An 18,859-nucleotide genomic window follows, 5' to 3' on the forward strand; every position below is an offset into this window, starting at 1 on the left:
TATTTGCACCCCATTAACCATCCCATTCATGACATAAAAGATGATGATCTCCTTGTGAAGGAACTTTTGGTGATTGGTAGGTTGGAAAGGGCACTATTTCTAACATACAGTACTGGGTCTCTTCTAGATGTTCCTGCTGATTCTAACAGATAGTTAGAGACTTTTCCATGCACACAACAGGGATTGGAACAACTAGCTGATCAGTAGAATTCTTGGGAGTGATAAAATCTGGGTAATTCTCACCCAAGATACTCCTCAAACTGCAATAAACCACTACATTTTAGAATCAATGAGCTAAGGATCCTAACCTGAACACAGTTTACACACACACATATACACACACACACACACACACACACACACACACACACACACACACACACACCACACCACACCACACCACCCCCGACAAAAAAACAATGAAAAAAATCTTAAAACTCCTGCAGTATTGCACATTTTCTCAGACAGCAAAATGTGTTGTCTCTCATCAAAATGGACTCTGCACTGGACCTGCAGCAAATCCACAACAGAGACAATATATTGGTTGCCATAAATGCATGTTTTAGCAGGGATGGTTCTAAGTAAAATGGGGTCCTGGGCAAAAAATGAAAATAGGGCCCTTTATATTTTCATACTGTACTTTACTTGCAGTTCTGGCCTTTATAGTCCCTGACTTCTCAAAATATGTTTTGGGCCGTGGTCATTTGCCCAGTTCGACCCTATGCAAGCAGTAGCCCTGTCTGTGAATTAGCATAAGGCATATACTGTATATGAAAGGGTCCTAAACGAATGTGCTGAAAGCTACAAACCAGAAAAGCAAGGCACTTAATATTTGACAGTGACCAGAACACTGTTGTTTCAGGTTTGTGAATCCAGCCATAGTAAGGTTAGGTAAACATAACTAGCTTTTCCTCACTCATCTCAGTCCCCACTACTGAATGTCACTGTGGAGTTCTTCTTTAAGTATTGTAGGTGTCTGCACTGTCTTAGTAATACTCTATCTTCTATTTTCCAGGTGATGATGCCAATAATTAACATAGGCTATAATAAATCGTGCAGATTTGCAGTCTTGCGTTATGTGTGGGACAGAACCAGTGAAGATTTAAATTGTAACTCCTCCCGACTGTTGACGTCATAATGCAGAAAGCTGGATTTAGGGACCACTTGCAGAGTCCCAGAGCACAACTTATTTTGGTGAACTCCCTTACATGTGGCCTGGAGATTTGTTTGGCAGCTGCAATCACCTTTGTGCCGCCTTTGCTACTGGAGGCTGGAGTGAAGGAAGAGTTCATGACCATGGTGCTAGGTAGGTAAACCAGATATGCTATGCACAGCTAATATTTCACAATAAAACATCAAGCAGTTTAGGAGTGTATTTCCATGGGTGAAGGAAGAAGTGTGTGTATTGTCACTGCATATGGTCAATGAGATGCTAATAATGCTGGCTTGCATGGAAATGTAGTGCCCCTATGCATCCTCTGAAAATGAGCCTATGGGGTGTTTGCAATAAACGGTATTAAAGGGGCAGTAGGACGAAAAATTGTAACATTTAAAATATGTGCAAACATAGACAAATAAGAAGTATGTTTTTTCCAGAGTAAAATGAGCCATAAATTACTTCTCTCCTATGGTGCTGTCACTTACAGTAGGCAGTAGAAATCTGACATAAATGACAGGTTTTGGACCAGTCCATCTCTTCATAGGGGATTCTCAGCAAGGCTTTTATTCTTTATAAAGATATTCCCTAAAAAGGATTTATACAAAGATGCTGGCCAGCTTCCCTGCTCCCTACACAGTTTTTTGGCAACGGGACAGAGCAACTGCCATTCACTAAGTGCTTTTGAAAATAAATATATCCATGAGAATCCCCTATAAAGAGATGGACTAGTCCAAAACCTGTCACATCTGTCAGATTTCTACAACCTACTGTAAGTGACAGCAACATAGGAGAAAAGTAATTTATGGCTCATTTCACTCTGGAAAAAATGTACTTCTTATTTGTATATGTTTGTACATATTTTAAATTTTACAGTTTTTCGCCCTTTAATTTAAGCAGAATTACATGCGCAAAGCTTTATGCATGATGAGTAGAGCGTAATGCATTGCATGTAATATATTCCATTCTGTGCAACTCATTAGGCCTGATGCTATTCCAGGTGATAAGTAGCTTGCAGATGCGAGCTACTTATCACCTTGCCATCGCACGAGGATTACTGGCAAATCCTATTGCCAGTTTCACTCGTGCGATGGCCGACCGTTAAGGAGCATTACTCAGGCGAAAGCCTGAGCGATGCTCCCTATTACTGGGCGATGGGGAGCGAGGTTTACCCTGTGGTGCTGTCCATCAGCACCACGGCCTCGCTCCCCACACATGCGCACAACCCGCCGAACATCCGCCGCCATCTTCCGCCGCTGCATCTGGGGGTCTCCTTTAATAAGGAGACCCCCAGAGCTCCCCACCGGCCGCCGCTCGTCTCCGCAACCCCCCACAAAGCTACAAATTGCTTAAATTCCTTACCGCCGCTTTACACCCGTCGGCCGCCGCATCTCGCCGCAAGTCCCCGCTGTGTAATTACAGTGTACGAGTTACTGTAATTACACTCACTAATAACAGAGTCCCGGCAAAGCATCTTTGAATCAGCCGCCGGGGCTTCCCATTGGTTCACAGGCTGGACCAATGAAAATGGCTCAGCCTGTGAACCAATGGGGAGCCCCGGCGGCTGATTCAAAGATGCTTTGCCGGGACTCTGTTGTTAGTGAGTGTAATTACAGTAACTCGTACACTGTAATTACACAGCGGGGACTTGCGGCGAGATGCGGCGGCCGACGGGTGTAAAGCGGCGGTAAGGAATTTAAGCAATTTGTAGCTTTGTAACTTTGTGGGGGTTTGCGGAGACGAGCGGTGGCCAGCAGGGAGCTCTGGGGGTCTCCTTATTAAAGGAGACCCCCTAGATGCAGTGGCGATGTCGTGCGTCAGCATGTTTAGACCTGCTTTTAGCAGGTCTAAGCTAACGCTCATGTCTGCCAGGAAGCATCGCTTCCCGGAGGCATGCAAAGTGTAATAGGATAGGGTGTAAGGAACTTGCTGGGCGATAATATCGCCCAAGCGAGTTCTTTTAGCACCCTGCCTAGGGCTAAATGCAATTGGATCAGGAGACTTTATAGTCGCCTGATTATCGGACTCACCAGCGTTTAACACTGGCGAGTCTGATAATTGCATCAGGCCCATTATGCGTTAAGACTTAAAGGGAACCTAAACTGAGGAGGATATGGATTTTTCCTTTTAAAATAATACCAGTTGCCTGACTCTCCTGCTGATCCGGTGTCTCTAATACATTTAGCCACAGCCCCTCAACAAGCATGCAGATCAGGTGCTCTGACTGAAGTCAGACTGGATTAGCTGCATGCATGTTTCAGGTGTGTGATTCAGCCACTATTACAGCAAAAGAGATCAGCAGGACTGCCAGGCAACTGGTATTGTTTAAAAGGAAACATTCATATCCCTCTCAGTTCAGGTTCCCTTTAATGCACGTTATTCTGCTTCATGCAGTTTAGTGCATATGCTCCTAACTGTCTTATTGTCCAAACAAAGCCTCCGAGTTTCAATATGAGTGAATGGTTCACTCATCTGCTGCTTGAAAATGAAAAAGAGAATAACTTATGAGGCAATTCAAACTACTGAATAGGGCAGATGTCTGATACACCAAAAAGCTTGGTACACCAATTTTGATTGGCCAATCAGTGGTCAATTTTACCACTTCCATGTAGCATGAGGGCCAACAGATTTTAAATAGTATTAACAGATTGTGCAGGTAAGTTCTCATACTATATGGAAGTCGTAAAATTGGCCAATCCAAATTGGATGTGTGTACGCACCCTAAAGTTGCACACTAACAGTCCAATTTTCATCGAAGAATTGCCCATGCGATCAGATAAATGTAATCTGTTGGTGGGTTGTGAGGGCAAGTGAGTCATTTGGGAAACTTTGGCCAAGGCTTTCGTTTGGTTTAAAAAAGACATCGGACCATAAAATTCTACCAAAAACAATTACCGTATGAGGTGGCAAAGCAAAAATAATTCATAGGAAAATAATTTCGGTGTTTCTAGCACTTAATTTGGATTAATCCTTTAACTCAAATAATGTTAAATCCATTTCATAAGTTTGCTACACAGTTACAATATATTATTTATTTCATTTTTTTATTAGTGACTTGTGTTTGTGATGATCATCATTTTTTTCTTTACAGGTATTGGCCCTATTCTCGGTCTTTTATTTGTACACATAATTGGCTCGGCCAGTGATCGTTGGAACAGCAAATTTGGTCGGCGGCGGCCCTTCATCTGGCTTTTAAGTCTTGGAGTCTTGTTAAGTCTCATTATTATTCCATATGCCAGACATTTGGCCAGTTTGACAGGTCACCATCATGCAGGCTTGGAAGTGGCCTTCCTTGTGTTTGGCATTGGGCTTCTGGACTCTTGTGGACAGGTTTGTTTCACTCCTTTGGAAGCCCTGTTATCTGACCTTTTCCCAGAAGGAGAGGCCTGCAGGAAAGCATTCTCAGTGTATGCATTAACAGTTGGATTGGGTGCATGTGTTGGTTATTTATTACCCTCTGTGGACTGGAGTGGCAGCTGGCTGGCACGGCTGTTAGGACAAGAACAATGCCTTTTTTTACTTCTTATTATTATATTCTGTGGATGTGTCTTTGCAACATTCTTCGTTGTTGAAGAGGTCAGAATAAATTCTGGACCAATAGATATTACTTTGGAGCACACAGGATCGTGGAATTGCCTGAGGATGTGCCAATTTTCATCTCTGCCATCTAAGTTCTGGCGAATGGTTCTATTACTCAGAAGTGTACGTGCGTTGGGGTCACAATTCAGAACATTTTGTTATAGGGTGCCCATCACTCTGTGGCGTCTATTTCTTGCACAGCTATGTTCCTGGATGGCCCTTATGACATTTACACTATTTTACACTGACTTTGTTGGGGAAGGACTCTATCAAGGTGTGCCATTAGCTGAACCAGGAACAGAAGCCAGACTTCGATATGATGAAGGTAAATAACATTTTATGATGGATATAAAGAGAAGATGCCGCCACAAAGTACCTTTGTTGAACTCTGTTCTCATCCGTTTCTGCTTAAAGTGTTATTGCCTCATGTAAACATACAGTACATGTCAATCCCCCTTGCTTTGTTGCACTAGCTTACAATGTGTAATCATTTTTGTTTGTATATTATCTACTAGGAGTGAGGATGGGAAGCCTGGGCCTCTTTCTACAGTCTGTGACTTCAATAGCCCTTTCATGCTTTATGGATCAGTTGGTTAAGGCATTTGGAACACGATCTGTCTACCTGGCTGCCGTATGTTGCCTCCCTATTGCTGCTGTGATTTCCTGCTTCACCAGTAATGTTATAATGGTAACGGCATCAGCTGCTATTACAGGCATCCCATTCTCTGTGCTTCAGATCCTGCCATACACCCTCACATCACTGTATCACCATAACCGTCAGGTAAGTCAAACGAGTTCTTACACCGATCTCTACAGTAGTCTAATTTTACCTTTTAGGGATCAATATGAATTGACTTGCTTAGGAATCCTGAGGCCATACAAATTATACAGTGAGCAATACAACCTGTATGATCATCATTTGTTATGACAAGCCACAAGGAGCTAAGTGTACCTGAAGTGGATATAATATGCCTAAAACAAAGTATCCAGTAGCAAAGTGGCTATACTTTTAGTTTCAGTATCTGACTGCAGATCCTCATTAACCTTTTGGGAACCACGTGTAGTAAATCTTACTCTGCACTTGTGGCTGTCTAAGTCTTATGCGGCGTAGGACTTACGCCACCTGCCATTTCCACTCCCAACGCGATCGTGCACACCCGAAAGGGGAGATTAAGCTGTCATATGACAGCTGACATCTCCCCACAGTGATCAGGAGCCATCGCGATTAGCTCCTGATCATGTGATTACTACAATGGCCGGCAGATCGTAGTGATCACTATTGGCAGTGGCGGTCTGAGGGGAAGAAGGACGGGGATTCAACTTCCTGACGTTCCCCCGGCGATTGTCGCTCGCCTCTGCTCTGGCCGTCATCAAGCCACGACCCGGAACTTAACGGCAGTGCGAGCGAGGATGCTGGCCAGAGCGGAGTGGGCTAGAGCTGTTCATCAGTGGGGCCTGGAAGGAGAGTGAAGGCTGCTTACAATACGGCAGACACCAGGCTATACTGTGGATACCATGCCTAGCTAGGTATACTGGGGATATGGCTGCCTGACCCCCCCCCATATGCGCCCCCCCCGCATGTAAAATGGCCTGGTCCTTAAGGGGTGTTAGGCAGCCGGTTCCCAAAGGGTTATTATAGTAGAATAATCCCATCTGGCAAGTTCTGGAAAAACCTGTCTGATTACAGCACTCACCCAGGTTTGTATCTGTCAGTGCACTTGAGTATATATTGTGTTGTCATGGCATTAGTTGGGTGCTGGATGGTACCGGGGCATGAGATGGGCATCAGGTGGTGCCGTGGCGTGAGTTGGGAGCCAGTTGGTGTTGCTACTAAAAATATTGGTACTTTACATTACTGATATTTTACTATGCACTTACCATTCTCATTCGAACCCTCCTCTCATAGTTGCTAAAACCAACCCCCCCATCTAATACTTAACACTAACCCCCCTCCAGGTGCCTAACACTAACCTCCCACTTTTGTGCCCAAAACGACTGCTATTGTAGCCTATTGTCTACAACATAGACAATCGGCTCCAGTATTCCTCCCCTACCTAAAATCCAATCGGCTATTTCTGTAGCCAGTTACAAGGGCTACATTGGAGGCCCAACTCACTGTCTAGGCACCTGATTACAGATACTTTGTGCAGGCATCTATCGAATGCATGCCGATCCCCGCACCCAATTCACCCGATTTGTTCAACTTTGCCTGGAGCTTACTAGAGAACATTACTTCACTATACTCACTGAGATTGGCAAATGGATACCAGTGACTGCAAGTACAGTCACTTTACTATAGTGATAAACAGTGGCTAAGCAATAGAGGGTGCAGAGGTTGTGACCACATCGGGGCAGCTATGCTAGTAATGAACACCTCTATATGTGCTTTGCATAGTAGTAATCCTTAACTAACTGTTTCCTTACTCTGATTACACCTCTTTGATACTGCAGCTCTCCTTGATAGATTTTGGGGCTTCATATCAATCGAGTGCTTGAGGTCCCATGTAAAACTCTCACCAGGGCCCCAAGCTCCTTAGTTACGCCACTGGTGATAAACAAAACATTCAGTGAAATATTGTGCTTTGATTTAAGTATTTTACAGCATAAATTATAAAAAATAATTGTATTTATTTTTTATGAATATGGAATTCTCCTTTAAAGTGAACCTAAAGCCACAAAAAAAAAAAAAAAATGAGATGAACTCACCTGGGGCTTCCCTCCGCCCCCTGCAGCCGATCGGTGCCCTCGCAGCTCCGCTCCGATGCCTCTGCACCCGAAGGCATGGGAACGCGAGTGATTGTTTGCGTTCCCAGCCTGTATATCGCCCCCTATGCCGCTATTGCGGCCAGGAAGCTGAGCCCCTAAGGCAGCTATTTATTTTTGAGTTTTTGTTTTATTTTTATTTTGTTTTTTAATTTGGGGGGGGGGGTTTAGGGGGGGCTTTGGTAATGAAAGTCATTCATTTTATTAGTGTTGGTTAAGTATGTATGTGTCTGTAGGTGTAATTTTACTTTTTGGCCACAAGATGGCACTGGTGAGCATTTTCCGATATAGGAAATGTTCGCTTTTTTTTTTTGTACATTTAAATACTATGTGACGGCTTCCTGTTTTATGAATGGATGTTCGCGGTCACGTCCATTCACTCCAGGCATTGCGATTGGGTAGAGGACCGTTCGGTCCTCTTCCCCAATCGCTCATCGCGAAAACGGCGGCGGTTGCGGCGCGCACACGTGCGGAGCAGACATATTAAACATATTAAAACGTCATGTTGCCATTAACAGGGTAATGCATGACGTTTTAATGTTACAATGCCGTTAAATGGCTATAAAACACACCCTCTAACAATGTGACTTAAGCCTGGTACACACCATGCAATTTGCCATCAGATAGATGGGTCGATAGAAAATTTCCCGACTGATCCGATCGGATTTGAGATCATTTTTCTGATACATTTTCTGATAACTTCTATGCAAATCGATCAGAAAAATGATTGGAAATCAGATCTGACCTGTCGGAAATTATCTATTCGACCCATCTATCTGACGGGAAATTGCATGGTGTGTACCAGGCTTAAAAGATTGATATATATATATATATATATATATATATATATATATATATATATATATATATACATATATATATATATATATATATATATATATATATACACACACACAGAGGGAGATACTGGTTGCTTGGCAGTTGGAAATTATTTCCCACAATGCAACAAGGTTCACTGAAAGAAAACTGTCATGACTATGGTCATGACATCACATTGATGGAAGGGGTTTCACCACAATATCAGCCACACTAACCCGCTTGACGATCTATTTAACAAAAGGAAAATATTTGTTGTGGGAAAGGGGGTATCATCTACTGATTGGGATGAAGTATAATCCTTGGCTATAGTTCCTCTTTAAATAGTTTTACCTACTGTCTCACTTTTGCTGAATTTGATTTTGCCTTTGCCTTTTTCTTACTTTACTCTTTGATACCTTGTTTAGACTGTCTGATCACCTATCACTGGCTCCCACTTCATCTGACCCTGTCCTGCTCTACCTTCAGTTGCTGAATTCCGCTGCTCTAATCCCACTTACCTCTCCATTCCTTATTGGGCATTTATGGGGCTGCAAACAGTTATCTGTCAGCAGTGGAACATCCTTACCATGACAAGCCCTAGAGAAGACCTGAGAGATACTTAGACTCTGCACCTCAAATTACAGAGTACCAGTTACAGAGGCTGGCTCCTGTCCATACCCTCCAGGTGAGTTTCCCAGTGCCAGCTCCTGACATTTCCAGGCTAGAGCCAGCTCCTGACATTTCTATTGGTTGTGCATCTTCCCATTTCTAAAGTGCAGGAATGAGGTGTGGCATGTGACTCAGGTGTGGCATGTCATCAGTTAATAATGTAAAACTTACAAAATTGTATATTAAATAATAAATGGTTTAATTGGAAGCTTGGAATAAGCAATCATACTGTATATGCATAAAACAGCAAAATAACATTCCCCACTGTATAAAGAAAAAATTTAATAAGAAGTTTAAGGTACAAACATTTTTGTTTTGTCTAACAGGTGTTTCTCCCCAAATATAAGGACGTGGCAGAGGAGGAAATCCAAGAAAAAGAGAGAAAGCCTGGATTTGTGAAAGAGACACTGAACAGCAATAATGTGGCTCTGTTTCCATCACATTCTTCATCCTTGTGTCTTGGTCCTTCATGTGACGGGTCTATTACCACTGGGGAACCAACTGCACCAATCAATGGAATCTGTCTGGACATGGCCATCCTTGACAGTGCTTTCCTTCTGTCACAGGTGGTACCATCCCTTGCCATGGGTATTATTGTTCAAATAACACACACAGTCACAGCCTATGTTGCCTCAGCTGCAACATTTGGATTCATAGCTATATATTTCTCTAGTAAGGTAGTATTTGAGAAAAGCGATATGATGAAATCAACTCCTTTGTAACTGGACCACTGAAGGCGATTTAAGTTCCTTGATATATGAAATGTATAATATTTAAGGTGTAAATGAAGTTTAGAAATGTACTTGAAGGCCCTCTTTAAAGGGTAATCAGTGTTGTTTCAGAACATGGATATTTTACTTTTCACAACTTCTGTTGAATTATTGAGCCATTAGGAGTACTTCTGCAGATTTGACCCGTTGATTTTATGAAAAGCCCTTTTTCAGAGCTAACCAATGGGAAGCAAGGACACACCTTTGAAAATATTGCTTTTAACTTGGGCAGTAAGTGGAGAGGATGGCCGCATCTTCTTGGTGGTGCAGAAAAACTAGAATATTTCAATGCTTCAAGGACACCTTCAGAAGCTGAAATAACAGATCCTTCTAGCTACTTGTTGCTTGGGGTAATACAAAGATGCAGTTTACCTGGAAACTTTTATTCTCATTAAAAAGGGACTGTAGCTTTGAATGGTAAGTGTAAAGCCCTGAGGTACACAGTATTGTTCATGTTTCTATCACAGTTGCAATTTATAATGACAGTTTGGTGGATTCCTTATTCTGCTTTGAATATTTTTGGACAGTGTTGTCTATTTGCATTCAAGAATAAGGTAACACCACTCACAACTCAAAAACCATACAAATGGTTCAGCCAGACCAGCAGCATATATCACAGAAGGAAGTCCACTCACCAGGAAGTTCAATGCTGGGTACACACGATGAGATTTCCCGCTCGATTTGCGGATCGATTCGATTATTTCAAACATGTTCGATTGGATTTCGATCGTTTTTTCCGTCGATTTTGCATACCCATCATGAAAAAACTGATCGAAATCCAATCGAACATGTTTGAAATAATCGAATCGATCCGTTCGATCCCGGGAATCGAACGTGAAATCTCATCGTGTGTACCCAGCATAACAGTCTAATCTTTATTTTAAAAGGAACCTACAGTGAAAGTAATGTTCAGTTTAACTTACCTAGGGCCTTTTCCAGCCCTGTGTAGTCGTTCTGGTCCCTCGCTATCATTCAGCTCTGTTCCATTCAGCCACGTTGCCCCTCTGAAAGCTGGCCAACTGTGCATGCGCCAAACATAATATCATCAAAAAGTGGAAACCTTATGTGTGGTTTGTAAACTGCTGAGGGATGTTCTGTAGAGCTGTACAACCTGACAACACAAGCTAAACTCTACCAGTTAGAGAGTACATAGATGATGAGGAAGCCAAAATTATTTCTGCAAAGTGGGTGCTCAACCTTTTTTTAAATAACAATACTTGGCAATGTGTAGACTTTTGCATTATAAAAAATGCAAAGCCAATACAATGGGAAGTCATAACCATAATGTGACACTGTGCTTACTAAAATACTTATAAACATGCAAAGTTAATCCTTTCTTGGAAGACAACCTTGGCCCATATGCTATTAACTTTTCTCCTAGGAGATATTTTTTCATCTTCTGTACAAAGTAACTTTTCAGCGTTTTGCAATTGAAAAAGTACATGAGGAAACATCAAACTAATTTTAAGTATTTGCCAGCTTGATGATGGCTTTAATGTGTTTCATTGAGGACGGAGTTGTAAAAATATCTTCTAGCTGAAAACTCAGGAGGAAAGTTAATTGAATAAGGCCCTTGATGAGACACCATTCAAACCTAGCTAGACATCCTTCACCTACAGTTCAGTGTTACACCACAACTTACAGCCAATTCATTGGTCACTGTAAAAATATAACAGGAATTACATTTTATTTACATCCAATTGATTTTTAGTAGTTTTAAGAAGAATGGAGAAGGGTTTAGAACATGACATTCTCCCTTGTCTCCAGAACAAGGACCCAGATGAAATGATGAAATGTCCTTCAACTGCAGCACAGTCCACAATACAGACACTTCCTTTTGCTAGGTGAATAAAGGCTCACATGTAAATGTATATATATATCTTTTAGGTCTGTCTTAAGAAGTCTTAAGAAGTGAAAAAGTTATTACTGTATCAGTAACAACATTACTGTATACAGTGCTTTCCTATGGAGCCACAAATCACACATGCGTTTTTGTAAAAAAAAAATAATAATCTGATAATGCATTTTTTTATTTTGTTGAAAAGGAAGATTTATTAAGAAAGCGAAATGGAAAGGCATGAAAATTGCACTCAAAGCACAAAACAAAAAAACTTAAATAAGGGAAAGTAAATGTCAGAAATCCATGGTTTTCTGTACAGACAAGTGTGTTCCCAGCATAAGGGGTGAAAAGCCTCAAACTCAAAGGACTACTGACACATAAATTATCCCATACAACTGATCCGATCGTCTGCTGATTGAAAATGATCTCTGCTGCAGACTGATCGGTCAGTTAATCACAGATTGGGCAATCAATCATAATGATCGACTTTCCAAAAGATTGCCCATGGAGTGGCTTGTGTGTACAAGATTAAAGTGCTCTTATTATTTAGCATTTTAGAAAGAGATTTGAACGGATAAGTTGGTTCCTTTATATTTGATTTCTGATCTTTGTTCAAGTAGGATTACACATACGAAGAAAGGAAATCTAAAATTGCACTGACAGATGGACATGTTGGCTTACATTGCTATAACAAATTAATATTTCTTCAGATAATAACTGTAGCTTCTAGCTAAACATTTTTTTTGCTAATTTATCTAGTCATGATGGACTTTGTCAGTCTTCTGTGCACAGGGAATAATTTTTGTTATCTATTAATAATAACTGTGTTATACAGCTTGTTAGATACAGGAGAGTGGGGGCTTCTAGCAGCTCTGTATGATTTACAGTCTAGAAATCAAGGGACCTGCCATCAGACTCAGTGCCAAGGAGCATATTAGTATCCCAAGTTTCTCTCCATAGCAGGCTATGCATGGCAGCTGGGAGCGTTCTGTGCATTTCAGAAAGAACAGCGACCACACATGCGCAGAACGCTTATGGCCATGGCTGCCCTGCAGCACAACAGAGGGAGGACAAAGGAACTGAGTGGCCACTTAGATTATGGGGGCTTAGCTTTAGCTGAGGTGTGCTTTACACGGCTTATTAATAACAAGAGTAAATGATGGACTTACCATGCATTCACAATTATAAAATTCGCCATATTTTTAGTTTCAAGAGGTTTTTATTGACAATTAGTCAGTTTAACAAAATTCTTGTAATCAAAATACAGATAGAATCTGTTAACAGTCATCACTGAGAGAGACACAGAATGAAAAAGGATGTTGATACAGGGGTATAGTTCAACCAATATAGTGTTAGTACTTTACAACCTCACTTTCACAGTACACTACCCACATATACAGGAGTATCATCAAGGAGTAGAAGCCAGCGATCCTTATTCCACATTATCTTAAGAGATCTAAGGTTGCCATGTCTTCATCTACACCTCCATTGTAGCAATGATCATCATCAATAGGCTCTCAGATAGGATGATATCATTCACCATATTTTAAAGCACCTTAATCATTACAATTCTTCAATATATTATTAATCCATGCCATTCAAAAAAAATGTTTTCAGGTGTGTTTTTTTTCCAATGTTAAATGTGAGTTTTGTGACATTTGCTGTATTTTTATAGAGTACCAAATTTTAAAGCTCAGTTTAACCCAAAATTTTAACATGGCAAATTCTAAAAGCAACCATGTTCATTATTAATTTTAAGTGTTACATTTGGAACTGAAGTTTTCCACTTCAAGACCGTGTGCTAAGCTGTGTTTTGCTGCACCTGTGCACTGCCAATATAGCCTGGAGATTTATCCACTTTGTTAGTTTCGACTAAGCCCCTGGTTAACATTGTGCGATTCACCGCGATCGCGTCCGTGATTCGGCAGCCCAAATCTCATGATTTGCCGCGATTCAGATCGATTTGCGCTTGTGATTCCCGTTCAATAGAACGAGAATCACAGAGCAATCACCCCCAATTTGTGATTAAACCACATCGCAACCGCTGCAGTGTGAATGTATCCATAGGGATACATTGTAGCAGCACTTTGCTGATCGCCGGCGATCAGCAAAGCGCTGAAAAATCGCCTCAATGTGAACCAGCCCTTACAAATGCTCACCACCTACTTTCTGTGATCTGCAAATTCCTGCCTCATCATGCAGACACATGGCTTATAGTGTAATGCAGGAAATCTAGGAAATGTAGACTGTCTGCTGTTTTTCTTCCTACTTTGGGTGTCACATGGTCAGCTGGTTACACCTGATTGACCTGCCCAGCAGCTGTATCCAAAAGAGACGGGACAAGAGGGACAAGAACTGTACTGCACTGGGAAGCACATTTGTGCCATAAAACAAATATTCTGTCCTCCACTGTGGTTCTGTACACTGTTTAGTAACTAGTGTTGGAGTTCAAATCTGGGATTCTTCACTCAGAAACCCAGGTTACGCCATATACCGCACTTCACCATCGTGCTTCATGTAACTCTGAGGTTTTCTCCTTCTGACTGAAGGGGGAAATATCGGAGTCATGTGAAATGCGATGTGGTCCGCAACCACGTGACCCTCTCTACTAGCTTTGGTGTTGAAGTGCAGTATACAGTGTAATTCAGGTTTCCAAATTAAGAAACCCAGATTCGAACACCACCGTTAATTGTCACTTATTATCCTGACTGCTATTAAAATTCGCCGTGCTTGATTTTGAGTTTAGTTAGACTTTAAAATTATTATAAGTTCTGCTGATAAAAATGATGTCACAAAACACAGAATATCTGCCTTCTTAATTACCCATTACATCACCACAGATTTGTCACCAATTCACCTACATTTTCCCATGATTAGAGATGGCCTGAACGGTTCGCCGTCAAACGGTTTCAGGCGAACTTCCGGTGGTTCGCGTTCGCCATGTAAGGTGAACTTTTCCGGAAGTTCGGTTCTCCCCCACAGTGCACCATTAGGGTCAACTTTGACCCTCTACATCACAGTCAGCAGGCACATTGTAGCCAATTAGACTACACTCCTGGAGCCCCACCCCCCTTATAAAAGGCAGGCAGCGCTGGCCATTGCACTCACTCGTGTGCCTGCATTAATTAGTGAAGGGACAGCTGCTGGCAGACTCTCATAGGGAAAGATTAGTTAGGCTCTTGTAGGCTTGTTAGCTTGCTCCTGGCTGATTGTTATTGCTAAAATAGCACCCCTCAACATCTCTTTTGAGAGCTAATGTTCTTCTGATGTGTTTTTTTTGTGTTGCCCACTGACACTGACATTATACAGCCCTATCTGTTGCAGCTGGACCTTGGTAATTGCTATTACTGTGCCAGCCAGGCCCTGCCTAACTATCTATACTGGGACACCTATCTATGCCTACCTAACTACTGGGGCACCTACTTACCTATACGGGGACACCTACCGATGCCTACCTACCTACCTATACTAGGGCACCTACCTATGCCTATCTACCTATACTGGGACACCTACCTACCTATACTGGGGCACCTACCTATGCCTACCTACATACAAGAAGATAATAAGGTTGTTGCTTCATTGTGGACAGGCCAAATTTGATCAGCTGGATAGTCACTGTTGTTCTATCATTGAGCTACCACAGCCCGCCGACCATATGGGCTTGAAAACCGCCACGGCCTGCACTCTCGCCATGGTGCGCACCAGTCCAGCACGGCCGTCACTACGCAAACAGCTGTTTGTGGTGCGTTTGGTGTGTCAGTGTGAAGCAGTACTCTAATTACACTCCCTGATTGATGTATACACATGCAAGATGTTTTAAAGCACTTTAGGCCTGCAATTTAGCATTCAATGTGATTTCTGCCCTTAAAACGCTGCTTTGCGTCAAATCCAGATTTTTCCCCGGGACTTTTGGCGTCTATCCCACTCATCCATGCAAAAACTCAGATGTTAGACCCCTTGAAACATCTTTTTCATCACTTTTGTGGCCAGCATAAGTGTTTCTATTTTTCAAAGTTCGCCTCCCCATTGAAGTCTATTGCGGTTCGCGAAAGTTCGCGCGAACCGAACCTTTCGCGGAAGTTCGGGAACCGAAAATCAGAGGTTCGGGCCATCTCTACCCATGATACCTTTATTAGCACTGACCATTTGCTCTGTGCAGCTCCAATGGCTTTAGATGGCCGATTGGCCCTGATGTTCTCAATCTTATAAATTGTCTCCTCCAGGATGGAAGATGAGACAATAACAGCATTTCAATATTTGTTGGTATATACTAGACCCTATGGAGACATTCATAGATGCTACAAGCCTGCTACCTAAGGGAACAATGAAAGATAAGTAATGCCAAATAACATTGTACGTATACCATTTCTTAACTTATGACTTTTTTCAGTGTGCTTTTTTATCCATTGATACAGCAATAAAATATTCTACAGATTTTCACACGCAACAATCACACCTGCACCATACACAAATGTGTGATCAAAATGATTTGATGGAAGCTGAATAACTTTCAGGAATGGTGTGCTAGCACATAGCCACTCATCTGGGTTTTAATCAAGCTTGCTTGGTTTGTGGTTAGAATCTGCAGCATGGACTCCAAACAGGCTGAATCTGCAATCTAGTTATCTCAACACTTGAGAACTGCCAGGCACATTGCTCTCTGTGTCCATGCATGAAACCAGATTATCTGACATAAAAGCACAAAAAAACTGAAAAGCATCTATGCAGAAAATGGCTATGCAGGCCATCTAGAGATGTAGTGAAAAGAGAACCTCCATTAGTAAACATCACTGTGATCATTTCATTTTTCAGTAAAATATTAGTTTGAAAATGCATCACTTTGCAGGGTATTTAAGTTAAAATGATGGAGATATATTTGTGTATATTGTAAATTGTGTTGAACGATGTATTTGTGTATGTTTGAATTTTTGGATATGATGTGTGACTAAACACCAGGGATTATGGGGTTATTGGGCATATTTTATTTGTGTAGAGATAAGCCCGTATGAGAAACTTTGAAGTATGATTTTTTTTAACAAATTGACAGGTCACTGGGATAAATCTGGCTACATGTATTACAAGGTCTTGGTTTCACTTTAGACAAAATAGGCATATGACTACAGGAGCTACAGTTGGATTCTCTTACCTAGAGGCATATTTATTGAATAGATGTTTGTTCCCAGGAGCCCCTTATGCACCACTACATCATCCAATGAAGTTTCTCTCACGACAAGTATTGCTGCTACCCCTACCACCTAGGACTGCTTCATACCTAATTACAGGGGAGTTTCAACACACTGGGCATATTTATATTCAAACATGGGAGGGCTGCTATAGGGATTTAGTAGGAATTAATAATGAAAACGTTGGGGACAATTCATAAACAACCAAGCAACCCATCAAATCTGCTGACCATGATCCACTGCTAGCATTTATTAGTTTAAAAAAAAGCTTTTCATGTGTCTCAAATCTTCATTGGATATGGATTGAAATACCTTTAGGCTGGCTTCACACCACAGAATGTCGGTGCGGCAGCCGCACCCCCAAAGAGAGGCCTCCGGGGATTACCGCGTTAGTTTGTGGTAATCCCTGACTGGCATCAGGCCAAACAGGAAGTGATGCTCACTTCCTGTTCAGCAATTGATGGCATGTGCGGAAGCATATTTCTAAAATATGCTTCCGCGATGTAGATAACTGCAGCGGGATTTTAAAATGTACGCGTGCTACCATAGACTTACATGACTCCCGGACCGACACGAGGCGCACAGTAACGTAGGTATTGAAGCGCGTTAGTAGGGCACCTCCGGCACAGCGTACAGCAATGTGGGGAGTGTGAACTCCCCTATATATTAACAGGCTGCTGTGGAGTGTGATACATTTAGCGCACCGCCTCAGTGTGAAAGGGCCCTGAGAAGATTCTCAATAGGTCCTTATGGGAACAGTGGACACGTAAGTGTCTACACAATGAATCAGTGGATAAATATGGAATCACCGAGGACAAGCGAGTCTTAATAGAGAAATGAGGTGGTCAACAAGTTGCTAATAATCCTGCCTTGCATGCAAATCATATGAAGCTCGGAATTGGGCCAATCCAAATCTTCAGGAAGTGCATTTGATTGGTCCAATTCTAAGCTACACACAATGTGCAATCTGTATGCAAGAAGAAATATTAGTATCTCATTGACCATCTCTAACAGGTAATCACTTCAGAGTGCAGTTTATTTGTTTGGGTTGGTGAATTTTTCAGCAGATGTAATATTAAATGCTTTATATATTAAGTATTAAGATCATTTGTCTAGAAATATTGATAGGGAAACGCCTGTAATAGCTAAAATTGAAAAGTTAAATATGTTGTATCAAGGGTGAAGGCTGGGTGAATGTAGGGTCCTCCTCTCTATAAATTGGGCCCTTCATGTTTTCAAAGTTTGGAGGTATTCAAAATTGTATGTGCAGTTCTTTCTTGTCAAACACTGTATCCATTTGTGTGTAAGTGTCCTTGTGTCTTCAACAATCAATGTAAACAATATGCAAAAGAAAACTACTGTACCACTAAATAGAGTACATAGTAAATGGTTTATTAATGCTGCAGGAATAACATTTTCATTGCATAATACATTATGCAGTTTCCATTTGTTTATATGCAATGGCTACAATACATAAAACACTTAGTTACATTCTGTTGATATGAACCAAAAGGTGTCTCTTTATTCTAAGAATCATTTATGCTTTTTATGTTTATCAAATTTACACTTTTGTCTACAGGAATATTGTAGGCTGAATTTTATGTATGACAAATATGTACTGTATATTGACATACGTTGTGGAAGACATTTCTTAATTTGTACTGCCACACAGTTCTATGTCACTGCAACTTATTAGTCTCTCAGCTACGTTTGTCTTGTTCAGGGTTTCATTTTGCTTTTGTATAAATTATTTATTTTCCAGGAAACAGTAATATATACAAAGGAATAAAGGATACTAGTAATTGTTTTGTGTTCAGTTATTTCAGCAACATGCTAAAATGGTCAATGACAATTACAAGCCTTGTAAACCTCCTGTAAGAAACACTGGGGCTTATTCACAACGTTTTTCTGTTGAATTATCTCACTTATTTTAACTCATAATTTATCTCTCCTTAAATTAACTAATAATTTATTTCTCCTTATCTAACTTAACTCATGATTTATCTCTCCTTATCTGTTTATCTCATGCATTATCTCTCCTTAACTGCATTAATTCATGATTTATCTCTCCTTATCTGTT

The 18,859-nt window shown here is 41.3% G+C and overlaps 1 protein-coding gene across 3 annotated transcripts in view; it reads left to right on the forward strand.

Moving 5' to 3' along the window:
- SLC45A3 (solute carrier family 45 member 3) overlaps positions 1-18,566 on the forward strand; it is an 89,388-nt gene extending 70,822 nt beyond the window's left edge. For all 3 annotated transcript variants that reach the window (XM_068269556.1, XM_068269557.1, XM_068269558.1), the window contains exons 2-5: positions 1,016-1,306; positions 4,248-5,060; positions 5,251-5,516; positions 9,313-18,566. In XM_068269556.1, the coding sequence (XP_068125657.1) occupies positions 1,138-1,306; positions 4,248-5,060; positions 5,251-5,516; positions 9,313-9,708 (1,644 nt within the window). In that variant the 5' untranslated portion in view covers positions 1,016-1,137 and the 3' untranslated portion in view covers positions 9,709-18,566. The remainder of the gene's footprint in view (positions 1-1,015; positions 1,307-4,247; positions 5,061-5,250; positions 5,517-9,312) is intronic.
- The last annotated feature ends 293 nt before the right edge of the window (positions 18,567-18,859 follow it).

This window comes from Hyperolius riggenbachi, chromosome 2 (genome assembly GCF_040937935.1).
Source record: "Hyperolius riggenbachi isolate aHypRig1 chromosome 2, aHypRig1.pri, whole genome shotgun sequence".
NCBI lineage: Eukaryota > Metazoa > Chordata > Amphibia > Anura > Hyperoliidae > Hyperolius > Hyperolius riggenbachi.